The sequence below is a fragment of the Leucoraja erinacea genome, chromosome 3, assembly GCF_028641065.1.
Source record: "Leucoraja erinacea ecotype New England chromosome 3, Leri_hhj_1, whole genome shotgun sequence".
NCBI classification, from domain to species: Eukaryota; Metazoa; Chordata; class Chondrichthyes; order Rajiformes; family Rajidae; genus Leucoraja; species Leucoraja erinaceus.
This window is the reverse complement of record NC_073379.1, coordinates 101381688-101409669: the sequence shown is the minus strand read 5'-3', so window position 1 is coordinate 101409669 and position 27982 is coordinate 101381688. Positions and strand designations below refer to the sequence as shown.

At 42.0% G+C, this 27982-nt stretch overlaps 1 protein-coding gene across 1 annotated transcript; it reads left to right on the top strand.

Moving 5' to 3' along the window:
* The first annotated feature begins 4 nt into the window (after positions 1 to 4).
* On the top strand, positions 5 to 27406 carry arsk (arylsulfatase family, member K). Its single transcript, XM_055633318.1, has 8 exons — positions 5 to 210; positions 5396 to 5525; positions 10924 to 11083; positions 18211 to 18493; positions 19373 to 19544; positions 23446 to 23670; positions 25643 to 25864; positions 26685 to 27406. The coding sequence occupies exons 1-8, from the start codon at positions 37 to 39 to the stop codon at positions 26963 to 26965; spliced, it is 1647 nt and encodes a 548-aa protein (XP_055489293.1). The 5' UTR covers positions 5 to 36; the 3' UTR covers positions 26966 to 27406.
* Positions 27407 to 27982: the final 576 nt, after the last annotated feature.

Below are 27982 nucleotides of genomic sequence, written 5' to 3'. Positions count from 1 at the left end.
GGCGCTCGTCCTGTCACGTGTCACCTGTCACTTGTCATGGACGGTTCAAACCGTTCCGTCCCAACTGCCTCCGTGCGCGTGTGGCTCCTGGTCGCAGCTCTCGCGGCGGGGAGGCGGCAGAGCCACGTGTCGGCGGCCCGGGGACACACAGGGGAGCAGCAGGCGCCTGACCCCAGACCCAACATTGTACTAGTCACTTGTGATTCTCTGGTAAGTAAAGTTTCTGGTGGGATTTAGCACAATTGTTGAGTGTCCAGCATAAAATGTATGATGAATAAGTTGCGAGTTTTGGATTCAACCTTATCTCACAAACCTTGTCTATTTAATCTAATTAATTGTCAGCAATTACCAGTTTTTGCAAGGGTTTTTCAAAAAGTCAACGTCGCCATAAAATACCTTTGGGTCTTATTTATTGAAGAAGTGCTGAAAACATTTCTCACAGAATTTGTCCTGCCCCCACCTCACTGCCAGCGTTATTAACCATTATACTAGTGACTTGTGATTCTCTGGTAAGTAAAATGTTGGTAGGATTTAGCACAATTGTTGAGTGTTCAGCATAAAATGTATGATAAATAAGTTGCGAGTTGTCGTTTATGAGCAACTCAGGCGATGGACTCGACTGACGAAATACAGGAGTTTGTGGCTTGTTTATGAACTTGTTTCGTATTTAGTTGGCAGAACTGGCAAGCCAACAACTTGTCCAGATGTGTTGGAAGGAACTGCAGATGTTGATTTACATCGAAGATAGCATCTTCGATAAGATTATCGATTTTCATAGATTAGCAATGTTACAACATTTTGAGATTTAAAAAATCAAGTCTGCAATTTATCCCATCAGATAAAGCATAAAAAGAAGTTTAATTTGATACCTATTTCACTTTTGATTGCTAACGTTCACTCACTGATTGTAACAATGTTACAAAATGTTAAGATTTTAAAAATCATGTCTGCAATTGATCCCATCAGATAAAGCATAAAAAGAAGTTTAATTTGACACATAATTCACTTTCATATCTTCAGTATTAAAACATTTATGGCCATTTTCATATTCTGAAATTAGCATCTTGTTCCCTATAAGGTCATAGGGCTCGACGCATGGAGACGCTCAATCCATCTGGAGGACATCCGTAACTTCTGGTATATGTTATTAATGCAAGAAACGCGTACTTTCCTACCTGTTAAAAAACGCCAAAATGTTGAATTTTTGCGCTGTGAAAAATTGTGGAAGTCGGAGTAAGTGTGAGAGACATGTACCCAACTTCAGAATTCCAAAAGTGAAGCAAAATTAAGGTAAAGGGAAGCGAGAGCTGAAGGGACAACAACAGCTAAAGTGCTTGGCGAACATTGGCTGTGCAGATATCGGAATTGAAAATATTGGGAATTATCGCGTTTGCTCACTGCATTTCATCAACGGTAAGGCTTTATTTGTGTTTTTTCTTATTTCCTTTGGTATCTAAAAAGTCTCAGAAGTGATAAATCTGACTGTAAATTTTTCTTCAGATGCATTTTCATTTTGTATGTAAGAACCAACTTGAGAACAATGGGCAATTTTTTAAATTTTACAGCCAGATTTATCACTTCTGAAACTTTTTAGATGCCAAAGGAATCAAGAAAAAACACAAATAATGCCTTAGTTGATGAAATGCAGTGAGCAAACGGCCAATGCTCGCCAAGCACTCTGGCTGTTGTTGTCCCTTCAGCTCTCGCTTCTATCTACCGTCATTTCTCCTCACTTTTGGAATTCTGAAGTAGGCTAAATGTCTCACACGTTTATCCCGATTTCCATAATTGTTTACAGCGCAACAATTGCCAATTTCGGCGGATTTTAATGGGCCTGCTACGCTGCAAACAATGCAAGTGCTTATCTGCAGTTCATCGCGTGTACTCCATTTGGTGTAGTGTAGCAAGAGTATGGGTCGTGACCCGACTGCCGTGAAATCTCCCTATCAATTATCGATTATCATAGATTAGCAATGTTACAAAATTTTGAGATTTTAAAAATCAAGTTTATCCCATCAGATAAAGCAGAAAAATAAGTTTAATTTGATACCTAATTCACTTTTGATTGCTAACATTCACTCACTGATTCAATCAGTGAGTGAATGTTAGCAATCAAAAGTGAATTACTAGCATTCTTGCTGAAATGTCTCCTTATGAATCATAAGGTTTTGGATTCAACCTTATCTCACAAACCTTGTCTATTTAATCTAATTAATTGTCAGCAATTACCAGTTTTTGCAAGGGTTTTTCAAAAAGTCAACGTGGCCATAAAATACCTTTGGGTCTTATTTATTGAAAGCATTTCTCACAGAATTTGTCCTGCCCCCACCTCACTTCCAGCGTTATTAACCATTCGCCCCCCACACACAATCAGTGAGAAGAAGCGTCATGCCCCAAAACATCACCAAATCATATTCTCCATTGATGCTGCCTGACCTGCGGAGTTAATCTAGCACTTTTGTAAACCAGCATCAGCAATTCCTTGTTTCTACATTGAACTAAATGGAAGTCGGGTCTTTATTATCAGACGTAGAGACAAAGTGAATGAAATATTTCAATATCGGATCTTTTGACTCTGAATTATTGTCCGTAGCACATGGCATTCAGCAATTTCATATAACCACCCTTTCCAGTTTGTGCCAGAATCAACTAATTCCGATGAAAGGCCATAAACTTGTAATGTCATTTCAGTGTTTCCCTTTATTCATATATGTTACCTGACTCTCTGAATCTTACTCCAACACACAAGGAGGCCAATATTAATGTTGACTTCCAGCAGAGCAATTCCTTCAATCCCATTCCATTTTATTTTCTCATTTTTTTCCCTGCAATTTAAAATTAGGCACATCGTTATCAACTCTTCCTTGATTCTTATCCAATTATCTATAGGAAGAAAGCTCTCGATCCGAAACCTCACCCACCCCTTCTCTCCAGAGATGCTGCCTGTCCTGCTGTTATTCTAGTATTTTGTGTCTGAAATATATATATATAGAACATGGAACTAGGAAGGGAATGGTCACTGTGAAAGGACTGGATTATAAGCCTCCCAATAATCAGTGTGAATGAGAGGAGCAGATTTGTATGGAGATTAAAGATCGCAATAAAAATAATAGGCTATTATGAGTGGGAGATTTTAACTTCCCTTGGACATGGTGAAATTTGTGCAAGAGAACTTACTTATTCAACATATATATGGAGTGCTGTACTAGATAGGGTACAACACTGGACCTCCTCTTGGCGAACGAGGTAGGGTAAGTGACTGAAATGTATGCAGATAGCATTTTGGGACCAGTGACCACAATTATATTAGTATTTTTAATTACAAAATGTTATCACCACAAAATAACCAATCAAACCTTCAGCGATTTTGATTAATCCCATGCGGTATTGAAAATCTATACCCCACAACTCCATAAGACCGATGCTTACATAGAGTCATGGTGTTATACAGCCTGTAAACAGGCCCTTCAGCCCAGCTCATTTATGCTGACCGAGGCCATCCTGAGATCATTCCATTTGCCTGCATTTGTCCCATATCCCTCTCAACGTTTCCTGTTCATGTACCTGTTGAAATATATTTTAAACTTTGTAATTGTACCCTCTCTCATCATTTCCTCTGACAACTCGTATGCCCCTCATGATTTTGTACATCTCTGTAAGTTCTACCCTCAATGTTTTTTGCTCCAGAGAAAACATTCCCAGTCTATCTAGTCTAGTCTGTCCTTTTTATTGAAGCTCACCAGTCCCAACAGCATTCTTGTGAATATTTTCTGCACCCTCTCTAGCTTAATCACATCATTTTAGTAGTATGATGACCAGAACAGCAAACGATATTACAGGAGATAGTCACAAAAAACTGGAGTAACTCAGCGGGTTAGACAGCATCTCTGGAGAAAAGGAATAGATGACGTTTCAGGTCGAGACCTCTTCATCACCTAGTCCTTTTCCCCAAAGATGTTGTCTGACCCGCTGAATTACTCCAACTTTTTGTGTCTATTTTTGCTTTAAACCAGCGTCTGTAGCTCTTTCCTACACGATATTACAGGTACAGTCTACCCAACATGTTGTACAGTTTTGACATTATGTCCCAAATCTTGTATTTAACAGCCCATCTGATGAAGGCAAGAATACCATGCATCTTGTTCATCAACTTATTTAGTTGTATCACCACTACCAGGGAACTATCAACTTATAGCACTCAGTCTCTTTGTTTGACAGCACTTTCCAGGGCTCTGTCATTCATTGTGTATGTCCTGCCCTGGTTTAATTTCCATCAATTTTGCGTTTGTCTGAGTTAAATTCCATATGCCATTCCTTTACCTACATTCCAATTTGATCTGGATCATCTTGTAACCTCAGGTGGCTTTACCGTCCACCACACCACCTGTTTTTGTGTCATTTATAAACCCTCTAATCATGCTTGCTCCTTGCTCATCTAAACCATTAATGTTTATGACATACCTCAGTGGACCCAGCACTGATCCCCTGAATTTTGTATCCAATGCCTAGTTCATCTTGCATCCCATCTGGTTTCGCCTTCCACACTTGGCTACTATTTGGGGCCTTGTCAAAAAACGTACCTACTGACTTGCCCTCATCAATCCACTTCTTCAACTCTTCAAAAAGCTCAAACAAATTTCCCATGGAAGTACAAATTCAATGGAATTAGAAAAGCAAAACTAAAATTCTATTTTATTACCCGAGAGCAAAATGTAGAGACATGATTTCAAAACATTAATTTTGAATTATACCTTGAATGAGACCCAGTGTGCTAACAGAGTGATGTAAAATGTTTATTTAATAATTGTTTATGGAAGGCAGACCTTTTGGCATCCAAACAAAAATTCTCTCTACTAACATTCCTAAAACAAAGTATTTACATAATTCACGATAAATCATGAGTGGGGAAAAAACATAATTGAGTTTTTAAAGTTTAAAATTATTGCAGAATATAATTTGGTTTCATAACATATGACATATATCATATGGCAGGAAACATGTTCCCGATGTTGGGCGAGTCCAGAACCAGGGGCCACAGTTTAAGAATAAGGTGTAAGCCATTTAGAACGGAGACGAGGAAACAATTTTTCTCAGAGAGTTGTGAGTCTGTGGAATTCTCTGCATCAGAGGGCAGTGGAGGCCGGTTCTCTGGATACTTTCAAGAGAGAGCTAGATAGGGCTCTTAAAGATGGCAGAGTCGGGGGATATGGGGAGAAGGCAGGAACGGGTACTGATTGGGGATGATCAGCCGTGATCACATTGAATGGTGGTGCTGGCTTGAAGGGCCGAATGGCCTACTCCTGCACCTATTGTCTATTGACATTTACTATTTTTTATGAAAGGTTTAGAATTTTGATGTAATTAAACTGACACATTATTATTAATCACTTTCCAGGATGGAAGATTGACATTTGGCCCACAGAACCAGGTAGTTAATCTTCCCAATATAAACATAATGAAAGAAAATGGCGCAGTTTTTCTCAATACCTACAGCAATTCTCCAATATGCTGTCCTTCTCGAGCAGGTAAGGCTTAAAAACACTTTATATTCCTAGTCATTCCAAATCTAGCATAGCATTCCACAATTTGCAAACGTTCCAGATCAGTTGATCTGTGCCCATACTGAGTTATATACAGACCTCAATTGTGTCAACAAGGGAGACAGTTGTGGAGCAAAAGCCAGACATTAATTTTGCAATAAAGGAAAGATAAGATGACGTGCATATAAATGTTCTTTCCTGGACTGCATTGCTATAGATTATTAATTAACACTTTCCAGTTAGGCGGCAGCCAAACCCTGGAAGAACCCATGGAGTTACAGCTCTAAAGATAGACACAAAATGCTGGAGTAACTTAGCGGGTCAGGCAGCATATCTGCAGAAAATGAATAGCTAACATTTTGGATAGGGCAAATCGGGGCCGCAACGGATGACCTCTGGCAAGAAGTTCCCTGGTGGGCTATCTCCGACCTTCATCAAGGCCGGGACCACCGATGCCTTTCTCAGCACCGACCCCACCAGTGTATATGTATATGTACTGCCATTTGCCTGCATTTGGCCCATAGCCCTCTGACCGCTTCCTATCCATATATCTGTCCAAATGTGGTGAAGGTGACATGAATTAAAAATAAAATGCTGGATCAACTCAATTCCAGGCAGTATATTGGAGAAAGAGACGTTATATTGAAGGGAATTCTACCACATTACTTTGGACTTAAGAACGTAAGAAGTAGAAAGATGAGTAGGTTATTTAGCCCCTCATGCCTGCTCCCCCACTCAGTAATGTTGCTGCTTCATACCTTATTACTACTTTCCTGTACTTTGATTCTTTTAATATCCAAAAATCTATTATCTATCAATATCTCTCTGAAATATATTCAGCAAATTAGCCTCCATTGCTCTTTTGAGAATTCAATAAACATTATCCTTGAGCAAAGAAATTCATTTTCAAATCCATCCTGGATGATCAACCTCTTATTATGAGAAAATGACTCCTTGTTATTGACATCCCAGCCAAGGAAACGTACCTGTAGCTATCCTATCTATCCCTTTAAGTCGCCTGTTTAATGCTTTCTGCTATTGTCCAGGCATAGCTCATTAAGGCCTTTGACACTTATTCCATCTATTTGCCAACCAACAAACCCCCCTCTCAGTTATTGTCACATTTCACAAGATTGTGAAAAACTTTGCTTGATATCCAGTATAATAGCCGTTCCTTAATCTGGTGGTACATAATTCTATTGAGGAATTTGAGGTATTCATGTGTTTACTTGGCAATAGCATCAATGTGTTTGGACCAAGACAAATTGCTGGCAATATATACGCCCAGGAACTTGAAACTCCACTTCAGCACCACTGATCCAGACTGGGATATCTACACCACCCTATGTCCTGAAGTCAATGACTAGCTCTTTTGTTTTGCTGACATTGAGGGAGAAGTTGCTGTCTTGACATCATGTTACAAAGCTCTCTATAATCTCCCTGTATCTGTTCAAGATTTAAGGATCTTATAACCATATAACCATATAACAATTACAGCACGGAAACAGGCCATCTCGGCCCTACAAGTCCATGCCGAACAAATTTTTTTCCCCTTAGTCCCACCTGCCTGCACTCATACCATAAACCTCCATTCCCTTCTCATCCATATGCCTATCCAATTTATTTTTAAATGATACCAATGAACCTGCCTCCGCCACTTCCACTGGGAGCTCATTCCACACCGCTACCACTCTCTGCGTAAAGAAGTTCCCCCTCATATTACCCCTAAACTTCTGTCCCTTAATTCTGAAGTCATGTCCTCTTGTTTGAATCTTCCCTATTCTCAAAGGGAAAAGCTTGTCCACATCAACTCTGTCTATCCCTCTCATCATTTTAAAGACCTCTATCAGGTCCCCCCTTAACCTTCTGCGCTCCAGAGAGTAAAGACCTAACTTATTCAACCTATCTCTGTAACTTAGTTGTTGAAACCCAGGCAACATTCTAGTAAATCTCCTCTGTACTCTCTCTATTTTGTTGACATCCTTCCTATAATTGGGCGACCAAAATTGTACACCATACTCCAGATTTGGTCTCACCAATGCCTTGTACAATTTTAACATTACATCCCAGCTTCTATACTCAATGCTCTGATTTATAAAGGCTAGCATACCAAAAGCTTTCTTTACCACCCTATCTATATGAGATTCCACCATCAAGGAACTATGCACGGTTATACCCAGAACCCTCTGTTCAACTGTATTCTTCAATTCCCTACCATTTACCATGTACGTCCTATTTTGATTTGTCCTGCCAAGGTGTAGCACCTCACATTTATCAGCATTAAACTCCATCTGCCATCTTTCAGCCCATTTTTCCAAATGGCCTAAATCACTCTGTAGACTTTGGACATCCTCTTCATTATCCACAACACCCCCTATCTTGGTATCATCTGCATACTTACTAATCCAATTTACCACACCTTCATCCAGATCATTGATGTACATGACAAACAACAAAGGACCCAACACAGATCCCTGAGGCACCCCACTAGTCACCTGCCTCCAACCCGATAAACAGCCATCCACCATTACCCTCTGGCTTCTCCCATTCAGCCACTGTTGAATCCATCTTGCTATTCCTGCATTTATATCCAACAGTTGAACCTTCTTAACCAACCTTCCATGAGGAACCTTGTCAAAGGCCTTACTAAAGTCCATATAGACAACATCCACTGCTTTACCCTCGTCAATTTCCCTAGTAACCTCTTCAAAAAATTCAAGAAGATTAGTCAAACATGACCTTCCAGGCACAAATCCATGTTGACTGTTCCTAATCAGACCCTGTTTATCTAGATGCTTATATATATTATCTCTAAGTATCTTTTCCATTAATTTGCTCACCACTGAAGTCAAACTAACAGGTCTATAATTGCTAGGTTTACTCTTAGAACCCTTTTTAAACAATGGAACAACATGCGCAGTACGCCAATCCTCGGGGACTATTCCCGTTTCTAATGACACTTGAAATATTTCTGTCATAGCCCCGGCTATTTCTACACTAACTTCCCTCAATGTCCTAGGGAATATCCTGTCAGGACCTGGAGACTTATCCACCTTTATATATTTCAAAAGTGTCAGTACTTCTTTTACTTTGAACCCCATAGTATCCATAGCTACTCTACTAGTTTCCCTTACCTCACATAATTCAATATCCTTCTCCTTGGTGAATACCGAAGAAAAAAAATTGTTCAATATCTCCCCCATCTCTTTTGGCTCTGCAGATAGCTGTCCACTCTGTCTCTCCAATGGACCAATTGTATCCCTCGTTATCTTGCTAAGGAAGTAGCAACCAAAATTAAGGAAGTAGCCCCAGAAATTAAGGAAGTAGCACCAGAAATAGTGGATGCATTAGTGATAATTTTTCAAAGCTCTTTAGATTCTGGAGTAGTTCCTGAGGATTGGAGAGTAGCTAATGTAACTCCACTTTTTAAAAAGGGAGGGAGAGAGAAAACGGGGAATTACAGACCAGTTAGTCTAACATCGGTAGTGGGGAAACTGCTAGAGTCAGTTATTAAAGATGGGATAGCAGCACATTTGGAAAGTGGTGAAATCATTGGACAAAGTCAGCATGGATTTATGAAAGGTAAATCATGTCTGACGAAACTGATAGAATTTTTCGAGGATGTAACTAGTAGAGTGGATAAGGGAGAACCAGTGAATGTGTTATATCTGGACTTTCAGAAGGCTTTCGACAAGGTCCCACATAAGAGATTAGTATCCAAACTTAAAGCACACAGTATTGGGGGTTCAGTATTGATGTGGATAGAGAACTGGCTGGCAGACAGGAAGCAAAGAGTAGGAGTAAACGGGTCCTTTTCACAATGGCAGGCAATGACTAGTGGGGTACCGCAAGGCTCAGTGCTGGGACCCCAGCTATTTACAATATATATTAATGATTTGGACGAGGGAATTGAATGCAACATCTCCAAGTTTGCAGATGACACGAAGCTGGGAGGCAGTGGTAGCTGTGAGGAGGATGTTAGGAGGCTGCAAGGTGACTTGGATAGGCTGGGTGAGTGGGAAAATGCATGGCAGATGCAGTATAATGTGGATAAATGCGAGGTTATCCACGTTGGTGGCAAAAACAGGAAAGTAGACTATTATCTGAATGGTGGCCGATTAGGAAAAGGGGAGATGCAACGAGACCTGGGTGTCGTTGTACACCAGTTATTGAAAGTAGGCATGCAGGTGCAGCAGGCAGTGAAAAAAGCGAATGGTATGTTAGCATTCATAGCAAAAGGATTTGAGTATAGGAGCTGGGAGGTTCTACTGCAGTTGTACAGGGTCTTGGTGAGACCACACCTGGAGTATTGCGTACAGTTTTGGTCTCCTAATCTGAGGAAAGACATTCTTGCCACAGAGGGAGTACAGAGAGGGTTCACCAGACTGATTCCTGGGATGTCAAGACTCGTATGAAGAAAGACTGGATAGACTCGGCTTGTACTCGCTAGAATTTAGAAGATTGAGGGGGGATCTTATAGAAACTTACAAAATTCTTAAGGGGTTGGACAGGCTAGATGCAGGAAGATTGTTCCCGATGTTGGGGAAGTCCAGAACAAGGGGTCACAGTTTAAGGATAAGGGGAAATCATTTAGGACCGAGATGAGAAAAACATTTTTCACACTGAGAGTGGTCAATCTCTGGAATTCTCTGCCACAGAATGTAGTTGAGGCCAGTTCATTGGCTATATTTAAGAGGGAGTTGGATGTGGCCCTTGTGGCTAAAGGGATCGGGGGGGTATGGAGAGAAGGCAGGTACAGGATACTGAGTTGGATGATCAGCCATGATCATATTGAATGGCGGTGCAGGCTCGAAGGGCCGAATGGCCTACTCCTGCACCTATTTTCTATGTTTCTATCCAGCCCACTATGGTGGTGTCATCTTCAAACTTGTAAATGGAGAGAGAGCTAAATTTGTCCGGGCAGTCATGAGTGTATGGGGAGAATAGTAAGGAGCAGAGAACACATCGTTGCAGGGCACTGGTTTGACAATTGTAGAAAAATATCCTCAGTTGTTGAATCTGTGGGTGGAGATTAGTATTCGTTAAGGCCGTATGACTTTATGCTGAGTGATTTTTTAATATAAGTAGACTTGAGGCACAGGATCAGCCATATTTTTCATGTTTGGTAAAAGCTGCTCTCAAATGAATGTATGACTTTCCCTGATTGTATTTATTGTCTTATATTCTCCATTCTTCTAGACCTAATTAGTCGTGTGAATCATCTTTGGCCACCTCCCTATCCCTTATGCTCTGGCCCCTGCATACCCTTACAGCTCTCAATGTTATATCCATAGATTTTTTTTGTACAATGCATTGTTAATTAATTTTTAATAATTCTGACCTATGACGATGTTCTATTGAACATCCTTTTATTTATTTTTAGCCTTGTGGAGTGGCCTATTTGTTCATTTAACAAAATCCTGGAATAATTTCAAATGCTTGAACCCTGATTACCCTACCTGGATGAAAGTACTACAGAATTATGGCTATTATACAAAAGTGTACGGAAAGACTGATTATACTTCAGGCCACCACTCAATAAGGTAAGACAACATTTATCGAAGAGAAGTGCCATGTTACTTTTTGGAATCGACTGGTCTTTTCCCACTTTTTAAAAATGTTTATTTAATCCAGTCATACAGTATCTGCATTGATAATTCAATTTCATTGCTAAAGATATGTTTTAATACAGAAATGGCGGTGCAGGCTCGAAGGGCCGAATGGCCTACTCCTGCACCTATATTGAAATATACAAGTTGTAGGTATTTACCAAGTGTACAATGAAAATGGTTTATATTTGGATTCTGCTTACTACAAGTCAACCCTATTCTAAACTACTGTATAAAATGGAAAAGTGCCTTCTGTTAATTTGGACAGAAAGAAGAATTAATTCATAATGGTCTAAGAGCCGTTGGGTCCCTGTCACATGGGAGACCTGGTCCGCCAACGCAACCCGTTCCCCAATGCAATATTCCACCACTCACCTGTTCCCTCAGTGCAACTCGTCCCCCCAACGCAATACTGCACCACTCACGCATAGCCCCCAACTGCACAGACACGGCTCATTCCCACTCATCCCCCAGCACTCCCTCCCTCTCCTCTTCACCCTCCCTCCTCTTTCCCCTCTCCTCCTTCCCTCCCCAATCCCTCCCTCACCTCTCCTTTCCCATACTCTATCACTCCCTCCCTCCATAACTCCTCTCCCCTCCCTACCCCCCTCCTATCCCTCTATCCCTCACTCTTCACCTCCCTCTATCTCCCCCCCCCACTAGGAGGGAGGGAGGGAGAGGCAGAGAGACGGATGGAAAGAAAGAGGGAGAGAGAGGGATGGAAAGGGGGGGGGGGGGGAGAGTGAGGGGTGTATCAGTTTTATTGTGAATAGGGAGGGAGAGGGGGTAGAGAGAAAGGAGGGATAGAGGGAGGGAGGGGGGGGGAAAGAGGAAGTGGTATGTCAGTGTATAATGAGAGTCTGTGACTCCTCTCTCCCACCCCAGCCTCCTACTGTCTTCATACCTTTCCCCTCTTCCACCTCTCCCCCTCCCCTCCACCACCCTCTGCGTATGTTGCATCAGTTTGGTACAGCGGCATTTGGACACTCATTCGAAGGCTGTGAACATAAATGGGGCGTTTGGACAGTGTAAACTCATTATGACCCTCTAAGTCCACGCAAGGAATGTCTAGACTCGAACCTCATCCCAGCCAGTGATGGAACTCTAGCCCCATCCCGAGTAATGTTAGAAGCCTCTAAACTTGTTAGGATTAACTCAAGGTTTCTTGACGGTCGGAACGCAATCTAGTGATCTCTGGGACTCTCTGGTCGCTTCCCACGGGCGTTCAGACGCTCCCAGAGTGGTTTGGCCCGTCCCCAGGTTTGCACCCTCTAAACATTACCCGGCAGGAGTTTGTACCGTCTAAATGCAAAGCCAATGGCCTTCTGAACCTCTAAATGCATCCAAAGGGGATTTGTACCCTCTAAATGTGAACCAGTGGGGGATTTGACCCTCAACATGAATCCCATTGGCGGTTGGACCTTCTACATGTGCCCCAGCTGGCGTCTTTATCCTCTAAACGTAATCAGCTGGCCTTAACCCTCTAAACTTAAATCAGCCGGTGTTTGGACCATCTACTCTACAAGCGGGTGTGGGCGGGGGGAGAGAGCTCCGAGAAAAGAAGGGGGAAGAACCATGGGGGAGAGGGGGGTAACACGGGGGAGGGGGCTGGAGCTGTGGGGTGTTGCATGCCGGTGCGTTTGGGACTCACAAAGGGCCTGGACATTCTCCTCCACTGAGATCAGATTCACCGCTTTCTGAACCTCCGAAAATTGTGCCCGGTTGGAGACCTCAGCCGGCCGGCCACCCACAGCATCCCTCAGCTCCAGTAAAGATGCGATGGCGCAGGAAGGGGTGGACCGTCCCAGAGAGTGACAGGAGAGGAGACCAACCTGCGCGGCGCTGATGGCAGGGGAGGAGATCTGTCTGCGCACGCACGGTTCTTACGATTTTTAAACCTCGCTAACATGCCACCGATCGGAATGAAACTTGTTGCACTCGCAGCACAGGAGAACGGCGAGTGAGCTGGAGAAAAACCGTAGGCTATCACGTGCCGTTTTTGCGCAAATAGAAAAACCACGCAAACCAGAAGAGCACAAGATCAGAGCTTTAGTTATGTATAGATAGATAGATGGTTGAGCCCCATGGAGTGCTATAGAGCAGAGGAGTACCTAGTTTCCTGAAATTGGCGTCGCAGGTAGATAGGGTGACGAAGAAGGCATTTGACACATGAGCCTTCATCAGTCATGGAATTTAGCAAATAATTTGGGATGTTATGTTACAGTTGTACAAGACATTGTTGAGACCACCCTTGGAGTATTTGTTCCATTTTGTTCATTTTGGTTACTTTGCTGAAGGAAAGATGTCATTAAGATGGGAAGAGTGCAGAGAAGATTTGTGAGGACGTTGCTGGACTCAAGGCCTGAGCTATAGGAGGGCAGTGGACAAAGCCGAGCGCTGATATTATAGAGAAACCCATGAGGAAAATAGATTGGGAGAATGCACGGAGGTTTTTTCCCCCAGGTTGGAGTCATAAACTAGAGGGCATAGACTTGAGATGAGAGGGGAAAGGTTTAATTAGAAATTGAAGGGTAACTTTTTCACACAGAGGGTGATGGATATACAGAATGATCTGCCAGAAGAAGTAGTTGAGGCAGGTACAATAACAATTTTTAAGACATTTGGACATGTACATGAATAGGAAAGGTTTAGAGAGATATGTGCCAAATGCAGGTAAATGGGACTAGCTGAGATAGGGCATCTAGGTTGGCATGGACGAGTTGGGCTGAAGGACTGCTTCCATGCTGTACGATTTTATAACTATGACTTTGCTTCCCAATGCCAAGATCTCCATGAGCCACTTGAGGAACAGTATACCACAGGTTTTTAGGCCATTTTCAGAGAGGCACAAGAAGTAAGCTCACAGACTGTTCAAAGACTTACCTACTTTCACATAAAGGGACATCCAGTACCTTCTTGACCAGTGTGAGAGGGGAGGTGAATACCAAGTTAAAGTGTTATATATGAAGGCGCAAATATAAGAAATAAAGTGGACGAGCTTGAGGCTCAGTTAGAAATTGGCAAGTATGATGTGGAAATTACAGAGACATGGCTGCAAGAGGACCAGGGCTAGGTACTGAATATTCAAGGGTATATGTCCTTTCAAAAAGACAGGCAGGTGGGCACAGGGGGTGGGGTAGCTCTGTTGGTAAGGAATGAAATTCAGTCCCTTGAGAGGGGTGACATAGAGATTCAATCAGGAGATGCAGAGTCAGTATGGATAGAACTGAGGAATTGTAAGGGTAAAAATACCCAAATGGGACATCTACGAGCCCCCAAACAGTAGCCTGGATATAGGGTGCAAATTGAATCATGATTTAAAATTGGCATGTCGTAAATGTAATGCTACGGTTGTTATGGGGGATTTCAACATGCATGTAGACTGGGTAAATCAGGTTGGTACTGGACCCCAAGAAAGGGAGATTGTGGAGTGCCTCCGTGATGGATTCTTAGAGCAGCTTGTACTGGAGCCCACTAGGGAGAAGGCAATTCTGGATTTAGTGTTGTGTAATTAACCAGATTTGATAAGGGAACGAGGTTAAGGAGCCATTGGGAGGTAGTGACCATAAATGATGTTTTAATCTACAATTTGAGAGAGAGAGAGAAGGGTAAATCGGAGGTGTCAGTATAACAGTGGTATGAAGAAAGGGGACTATGGAGCCATGAGGGTGGAGCTGGCCAAAGTTGACTGGAACTTAGCAGGGAAGACAGTGGAACAACAATGGCAGGTATTTCTGGGAATAATACAGAAGGTGCAGGATCAGTTCATTCCAAAGAGGAAGAAAGATTCCAAGGGGAGTAAGGAACGACCGTGGCTGACAAGGGAAGTCAGGGACAGTATAGAAATAAAAGAGAAGTACAACATAGCAAAGATGAGCAGGAAGCCAGAGGATTGGGTAATGTTTAAAGAGCAACAGAAGATACCTAAAATGGCAATACGGGGAGAAAAGATAAGGTACGAAGGTAAGCTAGCCAAGAATATAAAGGAGGATAGTAAAAGCTTCTTTAAGTATGTGAAGGGGAAAAAATAAGTTAAGACCAAAGTTGGACCCTTGAAGACGGAAAAGGGCGAATTTATTATGGGGAACAAGGAAATGGCAGATGAGTTGAACAGGTACTTTGGATCCGTCTTCACTAAGGACACAAACAATCTTCCTGATATAGTAGTGGCCAGAGGATCTGGGGTGACGGAGGAACTAAACAAAATCCACATTAGGCAGGAAATGGTGTTGGGTAGACTGATGGGACTGAAGGCTGATAAATCCACAGAACCTAATGGTCTGCATTCCAGGGTACTTAAGGAAATGGCTCAAGAAATCATGGACGCATTGGTGATCATTTTCCAATGTTCTATAGATTCAGAAGGTAGACAAAATGCTGGAGAAACTCTGCGGGTGCGGCAGCATCTATGGAGCGAAGGAAATGGGCAATGTTTCGGGCCAAAACCAGGATCAGTTCCCATGGATTGGAGAGGAGCTAATGTTATCCCACTTTTTAGGAAAGGCGGGAGAAAGAAAACGGGGAATTATAGACCAATTAGCCTGACATCGGTGGTGGGGAAGATGCTGGAGTCAATCATAAAAGATGAAATAGCAACACATTTGGATAGTAGTCAGCATGGATTTACGATGGGGAAATCATGCTTGACTAATCCGGAATTTTTTGAGGATGTAACTAGGAAAATTGACAAGGGAGAGCCAGTGGATGTAGTGTACGTGGAATTTCAGAAAGCATTTGATAAGGTCCCACATAGGAGATTAGTGGGCAAAATTAGGGCACATGGTGGCACATGGGGGTAGAGTGCTGATGTGGATAGAAAATTGGTTGGCAGACAGGAAACAAAGAGTAGGGATTAACGGGTCACTTTCAGAATGGCAGGCAGTGACTAGCGGGGTACCGCAAGACTCGGTGCTGGGACCGCAGCTATATACAATATATATTAATGATTTAGTTGAAGGGATTACAAGTAACATCAGCAAATTTGCAGATGAAACAAAGCTGGCTGGCAGTGTGACCTATGAGGAGGATGCTATGAGAATGCAGGGTGACTTGGACAGGTTGTGTGAGTGGGCAGATGCTTGGCAGATGCAGTTTAATGTGGATAAATGCGAGGTCCTCCACTTTGGTAGCAAAAATAGGAAGGCAGGTTATTATCTAAATGGTGTCAAGTTGGGAAAAGGGGAAGTACAATGGGATCTGGGGGTCCTTGTTCATCAGTCAATGAAAGTAAGCAGTGTTTAAGAGGGAACTGCAGATGCTGGAGAATCGAAGGTTACACAGAAAAGCTGGAGAAACTCAGCGGGTGCAGCAGCATCTATGGAGCGAAGGAAATAGGCAACGTTTCGGGCCGAAACCCTTCTTCCAATGAAAGTAAGCATGCAGGTACAGCAGGCAGTGTAGAAAACAAATGGCATATTGGCCTTTATAACAAGAGGAGTTGAGTATAGGAGCAAAGAGGTCCTTCTGCAGTTTTACAGGGCCCTAGTGAGACTGCACCTGGAGTATTGTGTGTAGTTTTGTTCTCCAAATTTGAGGAATGACATTCTTGGTATTATGGGAGTGCAGCGTAGGTTCACAAGGTTCATTCCCGGGATGGGGGGACTGTCATATGCTGATAGAATGGAGCGGCTGGACTTGTATATGCTGGAATATAGAATGATGAGAGGGGATCTTATTGAAACATATAGGATTATTAAGGGTTTGGACACGCTACAGGCAGGAAACATGTTCCCGATGTTGGAGGTCACAGTTTAAGAATAAGGGGTAAGTCATTTAGAACAGAGATGAGGAAACACTTTTTCACACGGAGAGTTGTTAGTCTGGATTTCTCTGCCTCGGAGGACGGTGGAGGCCGGTTCTCTGGATACTTTCAAGAGAGAGCTAGATAAGGCGCTTAAAGATGGCGGAGTCAGGGGATATGGGGAGAAGACAGGAAATGGGTACTGATTGTGGATGATCAACCAGGATCACATTGAATGGCGATGCTGGCTTGAAGGGCCGAGTGGCCTACTCCTGCACATATTGTCTATTGTCTATAATACGACTGTCCTCAAGATATCTCTATTAACTCTAGTTCCAAGTTCCCAGTCTTCAAAAACTGAGGAGAAATACTAATTAAGGACTTTGCCCATCTCCTGTGGCTCCATATGGAGATGGCTGCTTTGTTTTCTAAGTGTCCCTATTCTCCATCACGTTACCCTCTTTCCCTTATTGTACATAAAATCTCTTGCGATTTTTCTTCATATTATCTGCCAGAACAATGTCCTGTTCCCTTTTTGCCCTCCTGATTTCTTTCTTAAGTATGCTCTTCAGTTCCTGAAACTCCTCCATGGGTACACTTGATCCCAGCTGCCTATACCTGTCCCGTGCCTTGACCTGAACCTCAATTTCGCTCATCATCCAAGTTTCCTTACTCCCACCCGCCTTGCCCTTCGCCGTAACTGGAACATACTTGCCCTGAACTCTTGTCATCACACTTTTAAAAACATTCCGTTTTCCAAGCATTTATTATTTTCCCACAAACATTCTATTCCATTCAACTTTAGCAAGTTCTTGCCTAATACCATCAAAGTTGGACTTCCCTCAGTTCATAATTGTAACCCGTGGCCTGCCCTGTCTTTATCCATAGCTATTTTAAACCTAACAGAATAGCTGGTGGTTGTAGGTGGCAGTTGTAAATTCTAAAACTAAATGCTCAATTTTCTATGGTTGGAGAATGTATGACTCGAGAACACAGTTCAAAAATTTGAACTCTCCCTTTTCAGAATAAGCTTAGAAATTGTTCCAATAGGCAAAGAATGTTAAATGTTTGCTATCTTTTCTGCAAATAGTGGTTGATGTAAGAAAATTAATTTTATGTGAGAACAGAAGTTCTCACAGCATGTAAGGAAGGTATATTCATCTAAACTACGTCAGTTTTGATTCTTCTCTTTCTATGTTATTTCTATTAGTTCATGAAAATGGTTTTCAAGTGTTGCTTTACCATCATTTGCTTTCGTCATGAGACTAACTTGCATCATCAGAACAAAAGCAGACCCAGTGTTATTTTTCATTGGTTTCAGTAACCGTGTGGAAGCCTGGACCAGAGATGTCAAGTTTTTGCTTAGACAAGAAGGAAGACCAACGACAGTGCTGATTGGTAATGAATCAACTGTAAGAATCATGGACCGTGATTGGCAGAATGTAGATAAAGTGACTGAATGGATACGATACAAAGCAGCCCAGTTAAATCAACCATTTGTTCTGAGCTTGGGTCTGAATTTGCCTCATCCCTATCCAACTCCAAGCATGGGAGAAGCACCTGGAGGATCCACATTTAAAACATCGCCATATTGGCTTAAAAAGGTATATCGTGGGGCCTGCATGCTATTCTTACTTTGTTGCATTATATTTATTTTTCATATTTTAATTGTTTCACTGTATATATTATTTGATATATTATTTCAATACGTTGAATGATAAAGTATAATTATGAGCTACGCCTTGAAGCAGTATTACAAGATCCAATTTGGGATTGTGGGAGTCTCATGTAGACTGCAAACTCCATGCGCATAACACTTGAAGTCATAATTGAATCCGTGCAGCTGTACCATCCAGACATATTTGAGTTAAATTCTCAATTTTCCTTGAAATAAATAGGGGAAAGATATAGATACAGTTATGGTAAATCTTGTTGACTAGAGATTTAATTTTTTTTTATATCCGTATATTCTTGATGAGGAGTTGTGATCACAGCAAGTGCTGATTGGAGACATTATGGAAACAAATTAGGGGTCACAATTTAAGGATAAGAGGGAAGTCTTTTAGGACCGAGATGAGCGTTGAGGCCAGTTCATTGACTATATTTAAGAGGGAGTTAGATGTGGCCCTTGTGGCTAAAGGGATCAGGGGGTATGGAGAGAATGCAGGGATGGGATACTGAGTTGGATGATCAGCCATGATCATATCGAATGGCGGTGCAGGCTCGAAGGGCCGAATAGCCTACTCCTGCACCTATTTTCTATGTTTCTATTTGCCAGCTCAATAAGATTTTATAGATATGATGAATATTTCCTTTCATTTTGTTGCCAAGCTTGTCTAAATTTGTACTAAATACATATGAAATTTACAATGTATTGTATACATTTTATTCTAAATTATTTCCTTGGCTTCAGCTCTCAGCATGTAAATTTAAAAAAAAAAATTTCATCTATTCAAAATACATTTTGAATTCTCTAATTAAAGGTGAATTATGAATCGATCAGTATTCCAAAGTGGCTTTCTTTCTCTGAGATGCATCCTGTGGACTTTTATTCCTCCTATACCAAGAACTGTACTGGTAATTTCACATATCGGAACATCAAGGACATCAGAGGCTTTTATTATGCAATGTGTGCTGAAACAGACCTAATGCTAGGTAAGTGATTCATTACTTATGAAAGGTTGCATTTGATGCAGTTTAGCAGTGAGTGATGGTGACTTAATATATGTTAATTCGTTTGGTTATGCTGCTGCAAGCAAGATTTTCATTGTATTTGTACCTCACCACACATGTGCATATGAAAAAAAATCAATTTGAAACATGATAGTAGTAACTTGCACTGCTCTGACCTTTTGCTATGCACCACTCTCTTTCAACATTGCAATTCACAGATATTGCAACATTTGCTCATGGCTTATGGGCAAATATCATGGTAGGTGCGCTATTATGCATGGATGCAAAGTTATCCATTTTGGTAAGAAGAATATTTGTTAAATGGATGGCGACCACAGAATGCTGCTGTCAAAGGAGAATGACACACCTGCACGTGTCCCCACATTCCCAAATGGTACTGTGATCTCAGTCTTTGAGGTCAAAGTCAGACCACCCTTCAAGAGGGTGAATCCACAAAAAGCATCTGGTGCAGACCGTACCTGACCATACTAAAAACCGATGTGGAGCAACTGGATGAATAATTCAAGGACATGTTCAACCTCTCGTTTCTGGAGTCTAAGATTTCCCTCTGGCTTCAAAATGTCATCTATTGTACCAGTGCCCAACAGTTACCTCAATGATTGCCCTCTGGTAGCACTCAGAAGAAGGGTCTCCACCCAAAACATCACATATTCCTTCTCTCCATAGATACTGCCTCACTGGCTGAGTTTCTCCAGCATTTTTGTCTTATCTTCCACCACAATGAAGTGATGTAAGAGGTTGGCTATGGCTCGAATTTTCTATTGCTTCAGAAATGAATTGGATCCACTTCAATTTGGCTCTCACCACAGCAGATCGACCTCAGATGCTATCTCATTTGCTCCCAATTGTGCTCTGGACCATCTGGATGACAATAACATACAAGCACAATGGCACCCTAACACACTGACAAAGCTGCTACCTTGCAGCGCCCGAGACCCCGCTTCGATCCTGACCTTAGGAGCTAGCATGTACTGCCTGTGACTACAAGGGTTTCCTCTAGTGCCCCGGTTCTGTCCCACAACCAAAAGACATGTGGTTTTGTAGGTTAATTGCCCCCTGTAAAATTGCTCTTAATGTGTAGGGGTTGGATGCATAAATGAGATAACATAGAACTTGTGCGAAAGGGTAATCAATGGTGAGCATGGATTCAATAGGCCGAAGGGCCTGTTGCCATGCTATGTCTCTAAACCAAACTAAATGTCAGGCTGCTGTATTTACAAGTTGTTGGAAGTAAGAATTTCATTGTTCCGTTTCGATATGTATGACAATTGCACACTTAACACTTGTTCATCGACTACATCTCGACGTTCAACATTACCATCCCCTCCAAACTTATCACCAACCTTCAATACCTCGGCCTCTGAACCTCCCTGTGCAACTGAATCCTTGTCTTCCTCATTGGCAGACCTCAATCAGTGTGCTCCTCCTCCACGATGTCCATCAACACAGGTGCACCTCAAATCTGCCAGCTTAGCCCCATGCTCTGCTCTCTTTCGACCCATGACTGGCCAAACACAGCTCCAATGCCATCTATAAACTAGCCGACAACACCAATGTGGTTGGCCAAATCACCAGTCAGTATACAGGATAGAGATCGAACACCTGTTTGAGTGATACCATACCAACAACCTCATGTGTGGGTCAATGGTGCTTCAAATCCCTGAGTGTTAATATCTCAGTTGACCAGTCATGGGCCGAGCATAGAAATGTAATCATGAAGAAGGTGTGTCAATGCCTCTAATTTACTTTATTAGAAGTTTAAAGGGATTCAGTAGGTCTCCAAATACTCAAACAAACCTTTACAGATACTGTAGAAAGTATCCTGACTGGTTACATCATGGCCTGGTATAGCAATTCCAACTCGCAGGAATGCAAGAGGCTGTGAAGAGTGGTGGGCACAGCTGGTTCATCCCAGATACTGCCCTTTCCTCCATCTAAAGTATCTACATGAGACGCTGCTTCAAGAAGGTGGCAACTATCATCAGGATGCCCACCATCTGGGCTATGCACTATTATCACTGCTACCATCGGGCAGGAAATACAGAAGCCTTAAGTCATATACCATCAGGTTCGGGACTAACTATGGTTGTTAGGTTCTTGAACCAACCTACACAACCCAAATCCTATTTGAACACCAGAACACTATGGTCCACTACTTACACCACCCTGGACTTTTTTTTTCTAATTTTTTTGCACTTGAGTCTTGTTTTTCTTTCTACACAGTCTTCTTTCTTTTAGAAGTGTCATGAGTAATTTAGGTATAATTTGCAAGCAAGTAATTAGGAACACCAATGAAATACAAAGCTGTAAAAGCCAAATAAAAGGCAACAAATCTGAATTAAAACAGAAACCTCTGGCAAAAGAGATACAAGTGGCTGTAGATAGAATAGAATAGAATGCCATTTATTGTCATTAAAACAAACAAAGTTCAAACGAAATTTCGTTCCTGCAGTCAACAAAAAACCAAAACGCACAATTCCACACAAACATCCATCACAGTGAATCTCCAAACATCTCCTCACTGTGACGGAAGGCAAAAGTCTTATCTCTTCCCTGTTGTCTGTTCTTTATTCGTGTCAAGCAGTCAAACCGCTGCATCGAGCTGATCGAGGCTCTTGATGTTAGATGGCGATGGTAAGTCCCGCGGCCGTATACGCCGCACCAGGTCGATTTAAACCCCTCGATTCGGGCGGGTGATGTTGCTGTTGCGGGAACTCTGAAAAGCGGTTTCCCACCAGCGACCTGCGAGCTCCTGATGTTACCGTCCACAGGGCCTGCAGCCGAAGCCTCCGAAGCTCTGAAGTCGGGTCGCAGCCACGTGCCACCACAGCGCACCGCGCTCCGAAGTCAGCCAGCTCTGCGATTGGAGCCCCAGATCGATTCCGGTTGGAGGCCGTTGGTTCCACGATGTTAGGCTCCAACGACAATGGAAACTTGACAGGTAAAAGGTCGCGTCCCCGTTAAGGGAAGAGATTAAAAAGTTTCCCCCCCCCCCCCCCCCCCCCCCCCCCCCCCCCCCCCCATATACACAGCTAAAAATAAAGTAAAACTAAAACCAAAAACATACACCTAACAGGACAAAAAGAAAGAAAAGACAGACGGGCTGCAGTCGAGCCGCTGCCACAAGGCACCGCCACACCGAAAAAAGATGCTGGAAATGCTAAGTTCCTCCAGCTAATTGTTTAAAGTGATAGTCACTGGAAACTCATTGTAATTTGATTATCTTGAAAGGACAGAATGCATCATACTAATTTAGAAGAGGTATGAATGAATTGCTGCTTCATTTGGGCCCCAGATGCTCTGAAGAGAACAGATAAATGCCGGATATTACTGTGGCTGCAAGGGAAAATGAGAACAGGTGGATGTTAGAAATGGAAGAGTGAATGAGGGAATTCTGGAAGAGAACAGGAAATTTTTCGAAAAGTGACGGCACGATGAAAGTACCCTTTCATTTCTTTGAGAATTTATGTAGAAGTTTAACAAATGTATCTGTTGACCATCGTGGAGGTGAAATCATGATTAAAGAAAAGGGAAAACTCAGAAGTGTCACAACTGGATCAGATGGAAGTGATTTCCAATGAAGCGTGAAAACGGTATAAAAGCTGTTGCTTAGTTATTTTTAAATAAATTATTATACTAATGCAATCATTAGTTTTTATATTTTATCTTACACTGGAGAAAACTAACATACAATGTTCCTTTACAACACCTCATCTTGAAAGTGGAAGGCAACAGCAGGAGACTGGTGCTGACTAGATGTATGAACTTTATCAGATAAAATGAAAACTGTTTTTCTAATTTTCTGGATCATTTTGACAAAGCTAAAATGATTATATTTGAATAATTGTTTCTATTTACGCAGGTAAGATTTTAAAAGTTCTTCGTGACACAGGGATCCAAAACAACACTTACCTAATCTTTACTTCTGATCATGGCGAGTTGGCAATGGAACATCGTCAATTCTATAAAATGAGCATGTATGAAGGAAGCTCTCATGTTCCTTTACTGATAGTTGGACCAGGTATTTCAGGACATCAACAGATTATAGATTTGGTATCTCTTGTCGACATTTATCCCACACTTCTTGGTATGTAATTTTTTTTTAATGTCTGATATTAATGAGAATACATATTTATATTTAGTTAAAGTTTGGGAATACAGATGATGGCATCAAGTTAATAAAAGCTGCTTTTTAATTCTTCATAATCCTGAGAGAATGGTAGTTCCCTTGAATTTCAAACTCAAAGGAATTAAGTTGTGTAATTTCATCAGCTTTATATGCTTGACACCATCTTTTTAATCCAACATTAAATAAGCAATCAATTAATCCGAGATCCTGGATTTGTAGTCAGAATATGACCAGAATTATTCATTGTAATTGGTGCAACAAAAAGCTTCAGTATTATTATTAGGCTCATTCATTAAATCCAACATAAGTTCACGTTATAAGAATAGAATTAGGCCATTCTCTCTTTCATACGCTCTAGAATTTAGGAGATTGAGAGGGGATCTTATAGAAACTTACAAAATTCTTAAGGGGTTGGACAGGCTAGATGCAGGAAGATTGTTCCCGATGTTAGGGAAGTCCAGGACAAGGGGTCACAGCTTAAGGATAAGGGGGAAATCCTTTAAAACCGAGATGAGAAGAACTTTTTTCACACAGAGAGTGGTGAATCTCTGGAACTCTCTGCCACAGAGGGTAGTTGAGGCCAGTTCATTGGCTATATTTAAGAGGGAGTTAGATGTGGCCCTTGTGGCTAAGGGGATCAGGGGGTATGGAGAGAAGGCAGGTACGGGATACTGAGTTGGATGATCAGCCATGATCATATTGAATGGCGGTGCAGGCTCGAAGGGCAGAATGGCCTACTCCTGCACCTAATTTCTATGTTTCTATGTTTCTATTCTGCCCAGCGAGTCAAGTCCGCAATTCAATCATGGCTGTTATCTGACTCCTAATCCCATTTTCCTGCCTTCTCCCCATAACCCTTGACACCCGTTCGAATCAAGAATTTGTCTATCTCGGCCTTAAAAATATCCACTGACTTGGTTTCCACAGCCCTCTGTGGCAAAGAGTTCCACAGATTAAAGGCCCTGTCCCACTTTCCCGAGTTACTCACAAACTCTTTAGCGGGGAAAGGCCTTGTGCTGTCAAACACTCATCATATACTAACACTGGAATAATTCTTTGAAACCTCCTCTGGACCCACTCGAGAGACAACACATAATTCCTCAGATATGGAGTCCAGATTTGCTCACAGTACTCCAAATGTGCCCTGACCAGCACCTTATAGAGTCTCAGCATTACATCTCTGTCTTTGTATTCCAATCCTCTTGATATAAATGCTATCATTGAATTTGCTTTCTTTACTACTGATTCGACTTGCAAATTAACTTTTTGGGAGTCCTGTAACAGCACTCCCAAGTCCCTTTGCACCTCCGATTTCTGAATTATTTCTCCATTTAGAAGATAATCTATGTCTTATTACCAAAGTGCATGACTCCACACTTTGCTATACTGCATTTCATCTGCCACTACTCTGCCCACTCTCCCAACCTGTCCAAGTCTTTCTGCAGACTCCTTGCTTCCTCTACACTGCCTGGCCCCCCACCTATCTTAGCAGCATCTGCAAACTTGGCCACAAAGCATTCAACCCCCTTATCCAAATCATTAATACACAATGTGAAGAGAAGCGACCCCAGCACCGACCCTTGCGGAACTCCACTAATCACTGGCAGCCAACCTGAAAAAGTGCTTTTATTGCAGCTCTTTGCCTTCTGCCATTCAGCAACCTGCTATCTATGCTAGTATCTTCCTATTAACACCATAGGCTCTCAACTTCCTTATGACTGATGTGCTGCACCTTATCGAAGGCCTTCCAAAAATCTAGGTAAACAACATCGACAGCTCCTCTTTAACATGATTAGAAATTTATGGAAGGGAAATGTATTCATTTATATCATTGTAATTGTCTGCACTTTATCACAGAACTTATTCAATTGATTTCATTACAATGATTTCCAAACTTATTTAGAAAAGCCATTCAATTTGTTTTATTCAGATATTGCTGGAATCTCTCTTCCAAAAAACTTAAGTGGTTATTCTCTACTCCCATTGCTAAGAGCATCTCCAAAGCATATTCCTGCAAAGAAACCACGACCTGACTGGATTTTTAGTGAATTTCATGGTTGCAATGTTAATGCCTCCACCTATATGATTAGAACTGGCAGATGGAAGTACATAACCTATGCTGATGGAATTTCAGTACCTTCCCAACTGTTTGGTAAGTCTGATTTCAAAGAAAACACACCGCTTTCTAATTTTCTAAGAAAATAGAATTAATGACAGGGGCCACTGTTTAAGAATAAGGAGTAAGCCATTTAGAAGGGAGACGAGGAAATGCTTTTTCTCACAGAGAGTGGTGAGTCTGTGGAATTCTCTGCCTCAGAGGGTGGTGGAGGCGGGTTCTCTGGATGCTTTCAAGAGAGAGCTAGATAGGGCTCTTATAAATAGCGGAGTCAGGGGATATGGGGAAAAGGCAGGAACGGGGTACTGATTGGGGATGATCAGCCATGATCACATTGAATGGCGGTGCTGGCTCTAAGGGCCGAATGGCCTACTACTGCACCTATTGTCGATTGACAGTCATTCTAAATATATATTTATTTATTTTTTCAAAATAAGAATCCTTAATTTTGCCAAAGTACTCACTGTCTGAGTGGGGAGCATCCCTGATTATTGAAGGAAGTTAAAGACTGAATCACTTGAAAGATTTGTTTTCTTCCACTCCAAAATAATCCTTGTGTCATTTTTTAGTGTATTGAGCATTAACAGCTTGATCATTCCTTATTCATTAGTTGTATACTCCAAATAGCTCAATAGCATCATTTTGTCATTTGTAAGCAGACTCCTACGATCCAAGAACTGCATAGTGATAATGGTGTTTTTTAAGTTCTCAGTAGAATACTAACAACATAAATCTTTAAATTCATTATGCCTCCTGATGTGAAAAAAAAAAAAAAGTAATGTATTCTGAATGTTGTCTATTCTTCTACTATGAAGTTAATTTTAAAAGGTTTTATGCTGTTGTTATCTCCTTTCAGATCTGATTACTGATCCAGATGAATTGATGAATGTTGCTAGTAAGTATACAAAAATTACAAGCACACTTGATCAGAAACTTCGCTCCATATTAAATTATCCAGAAGTGTCCAAATCTGTTCATCAATACAACAAACTTGAATTCACCAAATGGAAAGAAAGTCTTGGAAAGAATTATACAAATATTATTGCCAATCTCAGATGGCACCAGAGCTGGCAAAAAGATCCTGCATGTTATCAAAATGCCATTGAAAACTGGTTGAATTCAACTGCTGATGTATAGTTTTACATGTCTCGTTACTTGCAAAGAGCCATAGGTAGTTATTTTTCTTGCTAGCCTTCTGAGATAGTAGATATTATCCACAAATGTCTAATCAGCTGCTATACACTCCGCAATGGGCAGTGGGCAGGTGCTACAGACCTGCACGGGAAAGTAGACACTCCCGCCCCCACGAGTCGGGCATATGGGGCTTGTCAGCCTGGGAAGGCAGTCCATCTAGGAGAGGGAAAACTCTGATTTAAAACCTCCAATGCCTTGTGACCATATCCAGTCATGGAAAAGGTTCCAGAAGTAAACCTCAAGAAAATCCTGAGTCCCTAAGGCAGTTCGTCGTTGTCTACAACCTCGCTCTGGCAGCTCCTGCAACAGCACTGATGCCAAACTGTAACAGCCCTGCTGTTCCTATCGATCGATCAGTGAGGGGAGGACGTGGTGGGGGGGGGGGGGGGGGGGGGGGGGGGGGGGGGGGGGGGGGGTGCTGCAAGGGCAACAGCCTGTCCTCCATTTGACATCGTCCAGGCTTGCATCCGACAAACTAGGATGAATCGCCCATGATCAGTCAAAATTAAATTTCCAACCCCTGTATCAACTTTGCCACAGAGAATAAGGACTTTCATCTGTGTAGGAAGGAACTGCAGATGTGGATTTACACCAAAGATAAACACAATTTTTTTAAATATTTCAAAATAGACTTTATTCAAGTAATAAATAATACAATACAGGAACTGCAAAAAAATTCATCCGACATTCTCAGAGACCATACAAACATTCAATACTGTTTACACAAGTTACATAAACTTATCCCCCGCTCTTGCCACTCATGCGGCCCACTGGCGTGGAATTCCTTCCCTTATTTTTGATGGGTGTCTCCACCACACCCTGCCCCCCCCCCCCCCCCCCCCCCCCCCCCCCCCCATGTCCAGCAGCGGAAGGACCCTAGACTGTGGTCCTCCCCCACCGAGCCTTGGAGTTAGCTGCACTAAGCTTCAGTGTGTCCCTCAGCACGTACTCCTGCAGTCT

What these genes read in the sequence shown, in the direction of transcription:
- arsk (XM_055633318.1), top strand. Translation starts at nt 37, where the DNA reads ATGGACGGTTCAAACCGTTCCGTCCCAACTGCCTCCGTGCGCGTGTGG. An exon ending in ATGCTGTCCTTCTCGAGCAG is followed by an intron (nt 5,526 to 10,923) that starts GTAAGGCTTAAA and finishes ATTTATTTTTAG; the next exon opens with CCTTGTGGAGTGGCCTATTT. An exon ending in CGCCATATTGGCTTAAAAAG is followed by an intron (nt 18,494 to 19,372) that starts GTATATCGTGGG and finishes CTCTAATTAAAG; the next exon opens with GTGAATTATGAATCGATCAG.